Genomic DNA, 17,156 nt, shown 5'->3' with positions numbered 1-17,156 from the left:
TCTGACGTCGTTGAAATTATTCGTTAGAACGTATAGCCGTTCGCAGAAATTCGAGAAGCAGACGAGAAGCGTTTAAATAGAAATTGATTTCCTCCGTTCAAGGTCCTATTATATGTTAAAAATAAAATAATCGCTTTATATGCTGCGAACGCATAATGATTCAGGGATTTGTTTTATGAGGTTCGGCTACTGTGAAAGTCCCGAAAATTATGTCTGTGAGAATTACAATAATTACAGTATCTATATAAGACTTATGATATTATAATATTTCAACAAAGGTAGCCTAAGCTTTTAAGAGATTAGATAAATAAAACTCAAAAGATATTATCTACTGTTTTAAAAACTGTCTAGAGAAAAATTCTTTTAAAGAAGTCAATCTAATGGTTCTGCTTCTAGAAAATGAAAAGTTCGACCTTTTGAAGACTAATTTTACAGCATCCTAACTCGTTAACCTTTGTCCAGGAATACATATCATTTTAAATCGCCTGTGACCATTATTGCATCCTCCTACACATAACATGCAATGGGAATCACAACCGAACATTTAAAATGTCATGTGTCAATGTAAAAGGTTCAGTATAAGGTCGTTTTTATTTTTGCCAAATAAAATTTTCAATTGATCGAGCCAATATCAATTACACGAAGCTCGATAAATTCTTAAAGTGTTACCTTATCAACAGAGTCATTATCCACCAAAAATACCTTCCTCGTGGATGTTGCCATTTTATAGCTGATAAGAAGTTTTTATACATCAACGTGTATTTAGTATAAAAACGGGAAATCAGGTTCGAAACTCGAAACTGCACCGTCAACAAGGAGAAAGAAATAAAGGAACAAAAGATGGTTGTGCGTCACAGTGTACAAGGATACGAAAGCTTCTTCAAATTCATGGAAAACTTTAAACCTTCCGAACCGGTTTACGTGCTTTATAGTGGTACGAAACTTCCCGATGGAAAAAGTTGGTGTCCCGATTGTGTTGAAGGTAACAATATTTAAATATAAATATATAGTCATTTGTCTCTCGTATATAACCTAAATGCGATATTTCTGTTGAATTGCTTTTTATCTATATTAACAATCTTTTATATATATATTTTTGTTTTTATCATAGCGGAACCTTTCATAGAACAAGGATTTAAAACAGCTCCAGAAACTGTACATTTAGTTACTGTACAAGTTGGAGATCGTGCATTGTAAGTAACAGTGTTTTTTTAATCACACAATAATACACATATTCCATATGTTCATAGAGATAAAACAAATTGCTATTTACTTCTTTTATTTTAGCTGGAAAGACTTGAACTGTCCATTCCGAAAAAATTCTACCACCAAGTTGAAAGTACTACCAACATTGGCAAGATGGGATACGCAAAAGCGTCTGGAAGGTGACCAGTGCTTGGAAGTTGACCTCATCGAAATGTTACTCACCGATGAAGATTAAATAATAGTACAGCTTCGCTGCACTAACAAGATCTAAGGCAAGCAGTCCCGTAAGTTGCCAAAGATAAATACCACATCCAGAATTGTTTATCTTAAAATCATTTTTTTTTATTCTTACAAAACCTCAATAGAATATCCTATCCTTTTTTTTATACAAATAGTACAGACCGTACAATAATGCATGTATAAGCACCCTACATTTACACTATAATAACATTTACAACCAGTAGAGATAAAAAAAGTTAAGCTTTTAATACAGTTGCGAAATGGGAGGAAACGATACATACAAAACATAGTTTTAAAGAATGAGCAAATGAGTTATTTGTATAAAATTTGTAAAATTCTCTTGTATAACGAATGTATTTTTCCTACTTAGATAATAATGTTATTAAAAAAACAAAACGTGAAATTGTTTTCTATCGTGTACTAACAATTCTTCAGGGAATGTACTCGTTGATGTCGTTCCTTTCTGGTTCCAGTTCATCATGAAGCCTGTGTTAGTTCTTGCGAGTCCGACGGCGGTATCACCCGCACGGAATAATGAATTTTTTTGTTCCTCAAAAGGCTGTAACTGTTATCAAAAATGATGGAATCTAAAACAGAATCACAGATGCGTTACTACTAGCGCATACGTTCATCGACTATGACTATAGGAACGTGAACCTACAGGTGGCAGGTACTTCGCAATTGAGGATTCCAATTTCATCTAACTGATGAGCAGCTACTCGTCGAACTGGTATAATCTCTTTCTTCGAGCCATCAGTATCCTTCTTCAGGATACCAAATTTAATATCATGATCATCGGATCGGAATTCCCAGCTATGTTTAAACAATGCGACGCGTTCAATGCAGTTTCAATGCTTGTCAAGTGGTATGTTAATTTTCTATGATTGCATACCTCAGCAATGATCCCATTTCTGACGCATGCATATCAAGCTCCAGTTTCCCACCTTTCCGTATCGTCACCGTTGTGAAATCAGTCTGTCTATCTTTCTCTATATTGTTCACGTACATCTCTTTCGGGACCTTACCACCCAAACGAATCTGGATAAAATTCAAATCTACATGAATTCAATTCTAGCAGACGCAACAGCTTGAAGTAAATTCGGTAAATTATTGCACCTTCGTGCCGAGCTTCGGGTTTCCATCTGGATCCTTCAAGGTTCCCCCAAAGAAGGCAGGCACTTGGTCCCTCGCGACATTACTGAATATCGCCGCTTGCCATTTCGAAGGATCGGCCTTGTGTATCTGAATTTTCGATAAAGTGTACTCGTTCATGAACTTCTTCGCCACCGAAAATGCGAACGCGAATACTTTCGGAGCTGCATAAAAAAGAAAAAAAGAAACAAGCATCAGCATCCGCAAGGTCAAGCACTCGTTGAGAAAGTTGCGTCCTAATGATACACACCATTAATGATATAACAGGTCTTCAAGATCTCAGGGTAATTGGCTTCATACATCTGCAGCAATGTGATGACCACTTCGCCAGCTGAAAAGTGAAAATGGTAGACATTCTAAACAGTTACGATACGAGAACCGATACGGAACAAGTTCTGAATCGATCACATCCAGGTGATAGGCGTGTTATGCAACTGTTTGTATTTATCTTGCTGCTGCAATGTTGAGCGTATGTAAAAAACCAGACGCGAAAGGATTATTAGCATTACTATAAAACCCTAGTGTTAGGTAATTCCTCGAGTGATAATTTTTCGCGGAAAATAGTGTTCCTTATCTTATGTAATAATTTCGTGGATTTTTTTGGTAAACCGATGAAAGATGCTGATCCCAGAAATGAGGATTTCCTAACCGTAATTTGAAAGGTTTTACAAAACGGGTGATAGCGTGGTTGATTATGGTTTCACCTGGTCGCCAAAGGTACTGCCTCAAATTGAACCCCTGCATGTCGAAGATCACCACCACTTGTCCGGCTGCTGGACCGTGCTTCTGCATCTGTTCACGACAGAGTTTCAGATACTCCTCCAAGTATTTTATGGTGACTTTGATCATGTCCCTTCGCGGGACCACGTGCAGTATTCCGTATAAGTCGAGCGCGTCGAAGTACACCACGATCACTGCACATTTCAACAATGTAAATCCTTCGTTAGCTTCGATTATTGATAGTACGAGGATTTTATGCATTTATGAAAATTCTAATTATAGTCTTTATGAAAATTTAATACAATTCTGATTACATTTGAAACTTGGCAGAATATTTAATAGGGTCGATTGTTTTTTGATTGATTCCTGTTTTTTTTTTTAAATGGGGGCATACAACTCAATGTTTAAGTATTAATATTTTTGCACGGTACCTGGGGCACCATCTTTGTCGAAACCGCTGTGACCGTGGGGCAGATAGGCCTCCAAAATTTGGGGAGCATTCCATTCCGACAATTTCTCCACATCCCATTGCCTCCGCCATTCCATAGACTGTTCCACAAAAAATTGTTAGAAATCTGTAACCACCATCTTTTCAAAGTACTATAAACTATTGATTGCAGAACAATCTTAAAAAAAAGATTCAGGGTAAGGGGAATGCGGTTGCAACATATTTGTTGCAATATCCGGGATTCTGTCGGTCAAGAGAGTGTTATTGTCAACGATCGTGTTGCGTCGCTGATCTGGTCTAGGAAATCCTCTATATTTTTCCACGGTTCGTTAATCATCGAAATCGACAACCATGCGATACGACACTCTGTAGCACTACTGCAGCGGCTGCCGAGTATCGTGTTTTCTCTTTCGCAATCTATCTGATTTCTGCATACATCTTTTTTACTGGTTGACCTATCGTAATTCGTTCAATTCTCATAAAAACCGACCTATTAAAAAGAATTGTAGATTTCGAAAATGAAAAAGCTCAAACAGGCTATTAACTCTTCAAATATTACGAAGAAAGGAGCCGTAAACGAACAATTGCTTAAGACGTTTCCCCCGAGCACGTTAAGAAACACAAAGAGTCTCAGAAATAGAAACCTGTTCTTTGGACTACAGAAACACCGGAAGAGCATAATTTCCATTTTTCCATCGTGCCGCTAAAAAGTGTCGCCGCTTCGAACCGAAAGTGGGCTCAGTAATTGGCAAACAATAAGCCACTGCACGATTTGCAGTCTAAACAATTCGTTTTACTCTCTCCGCGGCTTTTTGAGTCACGGTGCAAATTGAATGCTGTCTCCGGCAGCATCCATTTTTACGATCTCCAGCCTTTCACGGCTGTGAGAATGAACTGCTCGATTGATTTAACACTCAATTACGACGCTGACGCAAAATTTCTTTCGCGCTGTGCCCAGAAGCCATGAAACACTGGCGAATTGTTTCCGGTATAAACCACTTTATGCATTTATCATAAAAATCATACAAAATCGATAAAACCTAACGCAGCTTCGTTCTGCTTTTAATCAATAGAAAAATTAATAGAAAGGAGATCAAGATTTATCTAACGCCGATGTGTGTCTTTAGCTCTCGATTGCGTTATTGAGGCCGCTGTGGTCTAATTTAAATATACTGATAATTATTCAACACGATATAAACACAAATTCATCTTTCCACTACGTTGCTAGCAAAACAAAATTGATTTCCATTTACCAATTCGATATGATCTAATATTGACTCTTTGTGGTATTAATGTCCACATTACACAGTGCACTGCCGTGTCACTAATATGTGGAAGACACGATAACTGGCATAGATTTATAATTTTTTGCTACGGAAATGTGAAAGGGTAATTTTTGTTCTGTTTATTAAACTGCTCAGACTTGTTAGATTGTTTTTCGCAACTAAATGTTTCCCTGCTAATGCCTAGTTTCTGGGATTGTGGATTGTACAGAATCGTTTTGCAGCTGATTTTGCTGTCGGCCCGCGGGTAATCCCAGCGAAATTTCAAAGAATAACCGTGACCGGGATGAGAAACGTGTTTCACAGGACTTTCTCGGTCGCTTGTATCCGCGAAGCGCAGCGAGAAAGGCTGATGACTGATCAACGTAATAGTTTAACGCTTCGGACATGCAACTCCTTGGCAATTATGTCTGTAGCTGTACGTTTCGAGACAAGGATCCTAGGCTACGAAAACATGCAGCCTTTCACGAAAGTTCCGCGGCTGTTGCAACATTTCTGCACCGGCCGACTCTTTCGGAATCATTCGCAAATTATTAGTTCTGGAACTGCTCCACGTATCTCGTAGATCGTGCAGAACATGCTCGACTACGTGTACCGATACGGTAATAGCGTATTTCTATATTCTTTCTATTCAAAATTATTATCTTTTAGCGAGGAATGTTTTCACTGAGCTGCGATTTTTATACACTCGTAAACTAGACTGTGGACTTATGCATTTCAGACAAAAATGACTACATGAATTAAGGAATGATAGTAACGTCTACGTACCTTCTGTACCTTTCAGTTGATGCAGACAAATTTTATTTTGCATGAAAAGCGACAATCTAGTGCCTAGTTATTACTGAGTAGTCGTTAAAATGATGACGTCAACGAAAGACAAGAATATACTTGGATTCTTCTTATTTAACGAGCAAGATGTTTTATCTCGTAACGAAATAGGCCGAAGACATTATACCTACTGATTTATTATTTATTTATAAAGTATTCTGATCGTCGTTTATATGAAAGGATAGTTATCTAGGATTAAAGAAATTGGAACGCTACGCTGATTGTATAAGGACCTCGTTATTTAGGTTTTATCTACGTACCTATGGAAAAAATGAAGGATATAATCTATTAGATATGTCTTTAGTTAGTTTTGCTGGTCTTTCTGACTACGAGCAACTCTATCTTCAAATGGCAAGTTTACGTAATTGTTGGTGATTTGAAAAACGGGACTGCTTTCGTCCTCGCATGCTAAGTGCTTTTCTTTCGAGGGATTGCCCAAGATTTTTTCGAAAGCGGAGGCCATTGTACCGAATCGCTACTTTGCTTCGCCGTTTAACAGAATACATAATAGACGATGCGTTCATACGCAATTGTTATGAAACGGAGGCATGCGGATCACCCATTCGAGTAGCATACTTACGTCCCGTAGCATCTTCTCCGCAGCGGCAACATCCCATTTTCGAGCTGAAAAACAGTTAATTTATGTAAAGATCAACACGTCAATTAAACACCCTTATCGAAACATCATTAATTAGGATAACCAAAAGTATTCTAATTAAAAGGCAACTACATCGATCAGTCGATTCAATCGATAACCTATCGTGATTCGATATGATGAAAGCAGAGTACGTTCTCTTTCCGAGAATGCTCCAAAGTTCAGCATGGAACACATTTTATTGTTTTATCCAATTTGCTTTGGATTTTAACGGAGATAAAAAAAACGCGAAGGTTTATTTTCACCATACAGGTTTCTTGATATTATGCAATGTCTCTGAAATCATTAACCATCCGAATTGCATTTCACTCGTTTATTTCTCTACCCTCATTTTTCATGGCCTTATTCGTGTACACTCCGCGTGAAAGAAACGTGTATTCACACGTCGGTCGCCAATCAGCGACCACAAGAATCAAATAAAATCAGTAAAATATTCGGAGAAGTTGAAATTTATGATATTACTGCTTTCGTCCTCTCGTAGTTCGCAGGTCGTGAGGACATTTAGTACATTCTACCTGTCACTTTTTCCTTCTTCAGATTTTTATGAAGTAATTAGGGAAAATGAGAATTTGCATAAGATTCTGAATAGTCTGCGGATTTATCTAGGAGTACTACATATCTTCTTAAAATTATTTAAATAAAAGCACCCACAATCGACGCAGAACATTTTTATTTTTCATAAAGATCCGCAGTCTATGTATGTCACAACGTCAGAAAAAGAGCGACATTTGTAGCGTGTTTCAGCGATGCCTGCAAACACATGCATAAGTGCCCGGATACTTTTGGATGGCAGTGTAAACGGCGAAACATGCACACGATTACGTAACGCGTTCGGATAGCTTTGTGTTCGACGAATGCCAAATATTAAACGAACTGACGTCGACTAAGTATTCGCATTTAAGAGGATTTCGGTTCAACACTCCTGTGATTATGCAGGCCATATTTCCTACTGTAGTTGATCTTTGAACGCCGCGGCTATTTGCTATTATTCGAACGTAGCGAATACTTGTACCAACCGTACGTCCTTACGATGTGATCATTGGCAAATTTTTTCACGGTACGTGCGATAAGGGCATCGCGGCGATCGCTCGTCGTCGGTCTTTGCGAGAAACAGATCGTCGCGAGCGATCGAGAGAGTTTTTGACACGACACAACGACTCGACGCGGCGAGCACGCATTTAACGCGTGTTCCGTTGGGCAATTGTATAAACTATTGCGGTGAATCTTAAGCGTTCGTACCTCGGAGCCAGCGCACTAGAAAGTAATTGTCGTGATGCGGCTGCAGAATATCCTCCACCGACTGTCGAAACTGAAACCAAAATTTTCAGATATTACTCGAGCTGTGCGACCGAGTTCCCGTCGTCGAATGTATTCTTCGACTCTTAAGCAAATACATGTGCAGACAGAGAAAATTTCAAATTCCTTCATTTTTGTCTTACCTCCTCTTTGGTACCAGTGGATTGTTCAGATCCTTCCGATTAAAATGAATCCAAACATGACGTATAATGGTCTTTCTTTGTAGACTTCATACATAGCAATCCTTCACTTAGTTATTTTCTACTATTTTTATAAAACTTTTATACTATATCTATAAAACTAGTCGTGTTAGTACTTATTTTAATCAGAAGAATTTCAACGACCCACCGACGCTACGATTGGGAGCAGGCAAGACAAAAATAACCGAAAAATCCTTTCAACATTTTCTCGATTATTATTATGAGCAACAAAATTACACCCCACGCATCGTTGTACACATTCCCATGATGCAACGCAAGCATTAAAAATGTATCCGGCATTTTTGTGCTCGGTCTGAATCGGCTGTAAATCTTGATTGTATCGCGGGCAGTTTTTGTGGTTCGTGAATCAAAGCTCGGTCAAGTTCACAAAGGGGGAGCGTGTATCGAGCAGTATTTACTTACTGTACCACAGTAGAAAAATCTGTCAGAGGTTTCGAGTGAAATAACTTCAGATATTATTAAATAATCCACTAGTAAGACTTTCAGATGATGAAATTATTCAGTGGTTCGTACGTGACACAAAAAGGAACCAGTTGTTGACGAGTTAACCGATCATATGATAATTCAGTGTTAGCGCCACACACGGCGAAAGAAATGGAGAGTGACGAGGAAGATGAACATGGCGGCTCAAACAATATTATTATACTTGGCGTCGCGTCGTGCTGCTGACGCATTGAATAAACTCATAAATAAACAATACAGTTTCAACAAATCCAACTGTATGCAGGAGTATGCGAACACTATCCACTACATAGTAGGAAACAAAGAATTTACGTTACAACCCAGTAGTTACCTGTAGTAGTAGATAGATACTAGCATAACATATCATCTCATTTTCCTTTGATAATTTTACTTCTGCAATAACGGATCAATTCGTCTTCGGCTATAATAGATGTTTTAAGAGTTAGACGTATTAATTGGTTCAAAATAGGTAGTATTTTCTCTAAAATAACATAAATTTCCGTAATTTTGCGAATTCGTCCAGCAACTGTACCAAGACGTAATCGCAGCCATTCTTCTACAAATTATTCGATAGATTGTAGAAGATCAGTTCAAAGAAACTCCGCATTATATGCAGACTCGGCCAACGCTACAAGTAGATCAACAGACCACAAACAATTTTCAATTCTTGTCCCGAGAGAATGTTTCACTTTTTTTCTCGATATGGAGAAGTAGCACGAACGATTCAGCTGCGGTATTGTTCATAGCGCTTCCTACATAGTTGCATGCATCCGAGCTACGTTTATTGCACGGTACAGTTACAAACGTGGTTTGAGCACAGCGTTTTCCACGATCTTGCACAATTCGCGTGCACGGAAAGCCTGGCTCCGCTCCGCAAACGCTTCTACCCGCTTTGCCACTGGGGGCAAATCGTTTTTCAACGAGCTGTTCCGACGCGCCGGTCTAACGATCCGAAAGAAAAACGCTGCTTTCGCGACGTTTGCAAAACCCACCAGCGCGCAGCGCGGCGTATACTTTCACGTGAATTTTTCGCCAGGTCACACCGATCCGGTTATCGGTACCCGAAACACACAGTGTCTAACGGTGTATTGCGGCGCTTGGATGCCGTTTCCGCGATTAATCACCACAAAAAAAGACGCAAAAGAGTATAAAAAGCTGAATTCGTTAACGCGATTCTTTCGCAAGACCGTATCGAACGAGCATTTCGCGTGGCAAACGCGAATCGACCGAGGCTTGAAAGAAATGATCCAGCAGGACAGAAAAAAGGGAAATGCAAAGTTGAGAAGATCGGGCCACCATACGCAACGATTACCTCATAGATCGGCAAACCGGTTCTGTTTCCTTAAAAATCGACACCGATGTCGCGCGGGACACACTCGCCACTCGGCCGCTCGTCTCTTCTTGCGGGATCGTTACAGGTCTACGATAATTGCAGTAATTATAGGCGTACTCTCTTAGCGTTTTCATTCCCGGCTCGTTAAGGAAACGAAATCCGAGGGAAAACACAGAAAAAGGACACCTTAGAATACTCCTATAAACATTATATTTAACAAACTGAGTACCAGAACTATTGCATGTCATTACATATTACCGATCCGCGTCAACACGTATTGCTAAAAAATGAATACGTACGATGGCGACGATCTGTTAAACTGACGCATTACGTTGATGCAACGTTAACATGTTGATTGCTACTGAAAATGCCAATGATCGATGAAATGAATGGCATCCCATAAAAATTTGTTCAGTGACGCGAGTAGATAACAGCGTGAAGTGAAAGTATAGAACGGTTGAAAAAATGAATGTTATTTAAAGTATTCGATATGTGGAAAGCATAAAATTCGTATGAGGGTCAACGCGTCAATCACTCACCAGAACGTACTAAAATCGTCATTCATTATTCCGAGAGGTTAACAGTATTCCTAGAAACCCTTGAACTCTTTCGTCGCATCATGATGTTTCACTTTCGTCGAACGCTATATTGCACGCAAGTATTTTATCGCTTGTCGAGCAAATTATAATCTACGCGCATCGGGTTAAGAAACGGGTTAAGCAAATAATAATTGCGAAATCAATCGTTTACAATATTATAGTCTTTTATTCGTTTTTTACACCGAACGTTTCCCTTTTGAGCAAACTGTTTACGTTGACGAACGAGCAATATATATTCAGTAGTAATTACTGATCCTACAAATGTATTCTCTCACTATGTATATTTGTTGATTTATGAACAAGGTGCAGAATTATGTTCATTCAATTCTACAATCTCTGATCATTGTGTGTCTGGCTATTGTCTCTGATAAGTGGCTTCTTGTCATTCACAGTTCTGAGCATTTGTAACGACTCACAACTAAACTGTTAAAATCACGACATTTATGTTCCAATCTAATAATTAAACCACCCACTTGATGCCTGCAAAGTTCATTTCTAACCAATTTCTAACAGAATTTTTTAAATTCCATGTTGACAGCTATGTTTATTCAGACATCACAACGTGATTTACGTATATTAACGAAGTAATCTTACTTGATCTGTCGGAAGTCTGTACCAAGAGGAAGCTTAAAAATCTTCTTTTAAAATACTAATTTCAACGTACATGCAGCTTAATTGTTCATTCATTGTACAGGTGACCCTTACTATGTGAAAGATGTAAAATTGAGAAAATTTCTATGGTGCTATTCTCCCGATGCTCTAAGCACGTGCTTAGTTTGCTCATTGGTTAATCCAGCACTGCGTACGGTAGAATCTAGTGAGTACATAGATGATGCGACCCGTAGGCACATCGGATAGGTGCCGTTCGAAATCTACGATGTGTGCCAACGACCGCGGTTAATCTTCAGCCGGCGCGGTGCAGAGCGTCGCGTGTGGTAGTGTAACAGGGTAAAGAAAGTGCCGTTTTACTTGTAGAAACCGTTCCCTTTCGATCTCCGGTTGTAGAAAAAAACATCGTAGAAAATCGTCTGTCTCGCGTGGCAGCAGTGCGCTGGCAAAAAACGCGGGCCCAGCTCGAAATCGCCGCACGTCCGGACGTTCGTTACTAGGAAGAAATCACCGCGACGAAAGGCGTTCCGTCGTGATGATAAAGTGATTATCAACGGGAGAAATCTTCCGGGTAATCACACGTTCTCTTCCCCTCGACGACGAAAGCCGCGTCAAGACGCGTTGTTGCCTGGGATCATCGCTCGCGGCCGCCTGGGAAAAGATGATCGAACAACCGGCGACCGCCTCTAACCGATCATTAAAGTGAAATTGTAATCACGATTTAACTAAAATAGAAGTAGATAAACGAGCTCGTAATTAATACGTGTGCCTCCCCGTATCCACAAATCCTCGCTTGCACAAGATACGGTCAATTATTTGGCGTTCGACCACCGACAGTCGATGATTCCTCTCGGAGGAAAACGTTAAATGCACGAGACAGCATTGATTTGCGTAACACTTCGTTTATCGGAAATATGATTAATACAAAAACTACATGCGTCGCTTGGGAAAATGTTGTTCGACGTTTCCAATTTACTTTCCCGGAAGCGGGAGTTAATTCGTGAAGCGCGCGGGTTAGATATATGTACTGAAATCCTATCTATACATATACAAAGCTGTACAATCTATTGAAAGCACGCGTCATTTGGGAAAACTTTATTCGAGGATTGCAATTCATGCAACCATTGCAATTCATGCAACCATTACAATTAATTAATTTATGTTGCATCAAGAGTATCTTCCTTTTTTGTATTCAAATGACGCAAAACGGGATGTTCCATGCTGCTCGTTGCGTTTGTAACGCATCGGGGACGAGGTTTTCCGCCACTCGTTCGTTCCGCGTACGATATAGTCTTGCCGAGAGCTCGAAAACGAATTTTCTCTTGTCCCGGAGGCATTTCCTCGTTGTCTAGACTTCGCGTATTCTGAACGGACACCGGGGAAATGATGAAGAGATGCTACATCATCACGCGAACTTTATCGTTTGACGCGATGTGATGGTTTCCAAGACTTATTCAAATCAGCCGCGGAAATGATTTTAAATGCTCGATACGTAACGCAATCTTGTGCTCGTTGTTTATCGAAGTCACGGAATTTTGTATGTAAAGTGGAAACTGCAAATCGTCTTGTGTTCTTGCGAGCTGAATTGCAAAACAAATGCTCGCTCCGCATGCGAATGCAAAAACAAAGAGACGCTAAGTGGAATAAAAGAATCGAGTCAATCAAGTCTTTAAAGTTCATCTGGTAATTGGCAGTGCGGCCAAAAAATGGAAGAGATTTATTAACGCGAAATGCCACTACATAAACATATTAACTGTGTCAATAAAGAAAGCACCATTTGTTTTTAATCAAGTTCAAACATCTTCCGAGGCCCCTCTATTGAAACATCGACGACCGCGGTTGCTATGCAAACTCTTTTACGCGGTATCTAAAGTGCAGACATTGTACTTGCGAAGAACTGAAGGCGGTATTGTTTGCACTCATCAAATATTTAATTTCTGCTATCGAAGAATATTTATGTCGCAAAATGACTCTGTTAACCCGTAAGCGTGTTGTTGAGGACATTTATAATGTTCATATTTTAGCAGTGGTAAGCGTATGTACACTACTATACGATTTGAACTTTTTTGGGAAGCCAGAGCAATTACTTTACTACAGAATGTGAAAAGAAATTTTTTCAAAAATTACAATTGCTCGGAATTGTAGAAAAAATACTAAAAGTTGCATTTTACAACTTTTTTATGTTGGCCTATATTGAAAATTTAAAAAGTGCATTTTGCAGGTCTGTGTCAATTATATGCACTGTAAACGACAGGCATTGAAAGATGTAAGAATCCTTAGATTTATTGCAGTTACAGGCCGAAAATCGTAAAAAATTGCAATTTTCACCATTGCAACGTCGACCGATTTTGACGAAATTTTCAGAATATGTTTAATTGGCACAGATATACAAAACATACTTTCTAAATTTTCAATATAGGCCTACATAAAAAAGTTGAAAGTGCAACTATTAGTATTTTTTCTACAATTCCGATCTATTGCAATTTTTGAAAAAATTTATTTTCACATCCTGTAGTAAACTAATGCTCTAGCTTCCCAAAAAAGTTCAAATCGCATGGTTCAATATTAAAAAAGTTATCATGAAAGAGGAGTGCCTAAACACTTATGGGCGGTAGTGTAGTTTCGAATGGCTTATTTTGACCCATCTAGTGTTAAATATAAATTATGTTTTACTGCTACAAACACAGCTAATACAATCGAGTATAACGGTAGTACTTTTCTATTCGCAACTAGAGGGGAGTTGTTGCTCGCTCGCGAGAGGGTTAGTGGTAATAAATTGTAATCGAAATTAACTAACTGGCGAATGTTTATAATGTCGATAATGCAAACAGACGTCGATAATGTAAATTTCTATTGAAATATTGATTAAAAGCTGCGACGTTCTATTGAAATATTGATTAAAAGCTACGACGTTCGTTTTTTTGTTGTATTGAAATATGATTCTAAAAGCACTTAGTTTTTCCCGAATTTTCCATTTTTCCGTAATACTTTTCCAATTTTTCTTATCCTATAACCTAGTTCGGACTAATACGAACATTTTAAAAAAAGAATTAGCCAAATCGGTCCAGCCGTTCTCACGTGATGCGCTTACCAATGAACAGCATTTGATTTTTATTTATATAGTTGTATAGATGTATTTAAAATATTTCTTATTCATTCTTTTTTGCACAGAGAAGCATCCTTTTACGTTCTAGAAATTAACACCGACACTAAGTAAGCATTATTGTTCACAGAAAGTAAAAAATAGTTTTAAGAATGATATTTGAACAATTCAATTTTTAATTAAACATATCGATGAAAAGTAATCATAACTAATTGTTTAGGAAATGCAAAACATATTTAATGATCTCTAGAGACCGGCACCAGACTTTTCGTTTATGCTACGCGCCGGTTCCCATAGCTTATCCCGTATCCCACCCCGCGCCGTTGCACCGGTCCTAATGCACCGCGGCGATGCGTTCAACGTATTAAACTTCGTTTGAAGCATCTGAATAATATAAATCTTGGACAGTAATAATAGAAGACTAGTTAAAGCGGTTCTTAGACAGACCAAACCTCGGAAGATGCCAAAAGTTGCAGTACGAGTGAAATGACAAGCACAAATGCTAGTAAACTTTTGAAAGTAAACTTGAATAGAAGAAGATGCAACATTTCGAAGACGAGCACACATTTGTTAACCTTGAAATTGTGCTAATCCTGCAACAACTTTTCACACCAATTTTGACTGCACGCCTAACTTCCTAGGCATACTAATAATTGTGCTTTAAATCGACCATCCACACCATGATATAATGCATTTTTATCTATAAATTAACTTTCTGTCTATTCATGTAATATATGTCAACTGTCGGAACGTTAACATGACTCACCTTTTTCAACGCAAAAAATTGGTCGTCCTCCAACTTCAATGACTTCGACATGGCCACTTCCGGTATGTTACTGCCAGTTCACAAGATCACTCGATCGATCTATTGATCTCTCATCCGCACTTGCGGCACTTGTTTGTCGCTAATAATCCTTTTGTTCCGCAGCGATTAATCGACGCACAATATCTCAGTTTTTCGCGTTTGTCGCATGCACCGTCTCTCTTTCTCTATTCAGTTCTTCTTTCTTAAGTCTGCAGGTAGGCAATTTGAACGAGTGATTATCTCAAGAAATCAGAATTAAAAGAGTGATAGCAGCGCCGCCTTTATCGATACATACTCGATTATCGCGCGATCATTTAATTACGACTACAATCTTCTATCAGTTAAGTACATCGAAGTATTGAAATTTCGACCGATGTATAATAACGCTACCGACGTATACTACTGTGGACAGTACAATAAACTCAACGAATTGTCTGGCAAATAAAAGATAGAACCGAAAAAATACCATACGATACATACGATCCCGACAGATGTGCACCGAGCGAATTTGAAATGAGGAACGATAAGAAAATGAGGACCGAGCGTGGTGCACAACCTAACGCAAGGACGATACGGCTATGACTGGTTCCATAGTAATTCGCGAGGCTTCTTTCACTCGGTCGGCGGTTCCCGTCAAGGGTTATTTCACTTTGCAAACAGACCACGCTGCGTTGTCGGTGGTCGATTCTTGCTTTGCAAACAAATGTGTGCCTGTCGCTTCACTGCGCGAGCCTATTTAAGAATAATTCCTAAGAAAATTCGTTGCGTTTCGAAGCAGGGGTATTACGGTAGCCGGCTTACTCTACTCTACTCTATGGCGCAACAGGTGTCTCTTGCCGTTGACCGCGTCCGCGCTCCAGTTCCACGACCAATCCCTCACTAAAATTGAATGCGCCACGGTGATCGGGCGCCCAAAGAATGACACCACTCTATTCGCCGGTGTTCTCGATGCCGCCGCTTGTGTGCTGCCGCGACACCCCACCACTTCCACAACAATCGTCTCCGTGAACCGACCACGGGGCAGCGGATATCAAAACGAAAAATCAGCAGCTCGATTATCGGCGATCGAACAGCTCGGGGTACACTCCACCGCGGTGTAGCGGCAAAGATGAGCTCCTCCTCCTCCGCGGAATGCAACGTGCATTGGGGACGATACGGCGTAGGATTGGACAATGCAAAACATGCGCCAATTTGTGAGTAAATCCGCAGCATGGCATTGCTTCACGATTTATAATCCTCTCGCCCCCGGTGCGCTGTGTGCAATGCATTGAGATTTGCCGCCATTTACCCGACACCAGTCGCTTGCTCGCAAAACCTAACCTACTCGCGACCGGTACCGAAGTACGCGTGGCTCAGAATCCATCTCGGCGAAATAGTTTTTTTTATAGCTTCGAGTTGCCGTGATTCCGATCACTTCAAGGATCCCCGAGCACACCCGATTTATTTATACAGATATCTATAATTCTATTATAAGAGACCGTTCCGGGGAGGGGAGCCCTCTCAAATGAAATAGACTCTCGTGCTGTATATTACACCTAACTGTTTTTTTACATTTTACGTGATTTTCAAATAGCATCCATCTGTTGCCTGCAAAATTTGGAGGAAAAATTCCATGGCCAAAACGAGGGCAGACCCTGTCATTCGGAGCACATTATTTTGATAACTGACACCACCTGTCGTATCAGAAAAAGAATATACATATATAGGGTGATTCTGAAAACTGAGACGATCGTTACTGCTTTTTTTAAAGTGAAGATAGAAAAAAATGATACAACAACAAATCATAGGCCATATAATACGTCCTAACTACCTGTGACCTTATTTTTTATATGGATGCACCGATGCACCCGCCAGGTGCATTTTTTGTTAAACCAATCAATCGCTTTTATTACCATACGTATAAAAGTACTAACCCAAAGTCATCGAAATGTCAATACTTCAGAAGATATTTGAAATTTTGTCTCAGGAACGTACTAATCCAAACTTTCGATATATGAATTATAAGAACTAATGTCGTGTTTTTTCACTCTGACAAAAACATGATTTTTCCAGTATCATTTATTTCTATTATTTCTTAAAAAAGAGCAATAACTTGTCCCAGTTCCCAAAATCACCCTGTACATATACATACATACATATATGCATAAAAGGTTTCAGTAACCCCGGTGGGGGTTTGAACATATTTTTCAAAATGCT

The 17,156-nt window shown here is 39.4% G+C and overlaps 2 protein-coding genes across 4 annotated transcripts; one reads left to right on the top strand and one right to left on the bottom strand.

The window, feature by feature from the left end:
- The first annotated feature begins 410 nt into the window (after window positions 1–410).
- LOC143207908 (thioredoxin domain-containing protein 17) lies at window positions 411–1,842 on the top strand. The gene is made up of 4 exons (XM_076421811.1): window positions 411–571; window positions 681–982; window positions 1,112–1,193; window positions 1,288–1,842. The coding sequence occupies exons 2-4, from the start codon at window positions 841–843 to the stop codon at window positions 1,439–1,441; spliced, it is 378 nt and encodes a 125-aa protein (XP_076277926.1). The 5' UTR covers window positions 411–571; window positions 681–840; the 3' UTR covers window positions 1,442–1,842.
- LOC143207803 (SEC14-like protein 4) lies at window positions 1,524–15,903 on the bottom strand. 3 transcript variants are annotated; one of them, XM_076421606.1, is made up of 12 exons: window positions 15,762–15,891; window positions 15,256–15,692; window positions 14,922–15,169; window positions 7,772–7,841; window positions 6,458–6,501; window positions 3,750–3,867; window positions 3,303–3,512; window positions 2,849–2,929; window positions 2,563–2,762; window positions 2,339–2,484; window positions 2,108–2,259; window positions 1,524–2,033 (listed from the first exon to the last, which is right to left on the bottom strand). In XM_076421606.1, the coding sequence occupies exons 3-12, from the start codon at window positions 14,970–14,972 to the stop codon at window positions 1,924–1,926; spliced, it is 1,182 nt and encodes a 393-aa protein (XP_076277721.1). In that variant the 5' UTR covers window positions 14,973–15,169; window positions 15,256–15,692; window positions 15,762–15,891; the 3' UTR covers window positions 1,524–1,923. The 3 variants fall into 3 exon arrangements, with proteins under 3 accessions (XP_076277721.1, XP_076277730.1, XP_076277712.1); XM_076421615.1 differs by having other exon boundaries at window positions 15,441–15,692; XM_076421597.1 differs by lacking the exon at window positions 15,256–15,692 and having other exon boundaries at window positions 15,762–15,903.
- Between the last annotated feature and the right edge of the window lie 1,253 nt (window positions 15,904–17,156).

This window comes from Lasioglossum baleicum, chromosome 1 (assembly GCF_051020765.1).
Source record: "Lasioglossum baleicum chromosome 1, iyLasBale1, whole genome shotgun sequence".
Classification (NCBI taxonomy): Eukaryota; Metazoa; Arthropoda; class Insecta; order Hymenoptera; family Halictidae; genus Lasioglossum; species Lasioglossum baleicum.
The sequence above is the reverse complement of the archived record's forward strand: the minus strand, read 5'-3'. Positions and strand labels throughout refer to the sequence as shown.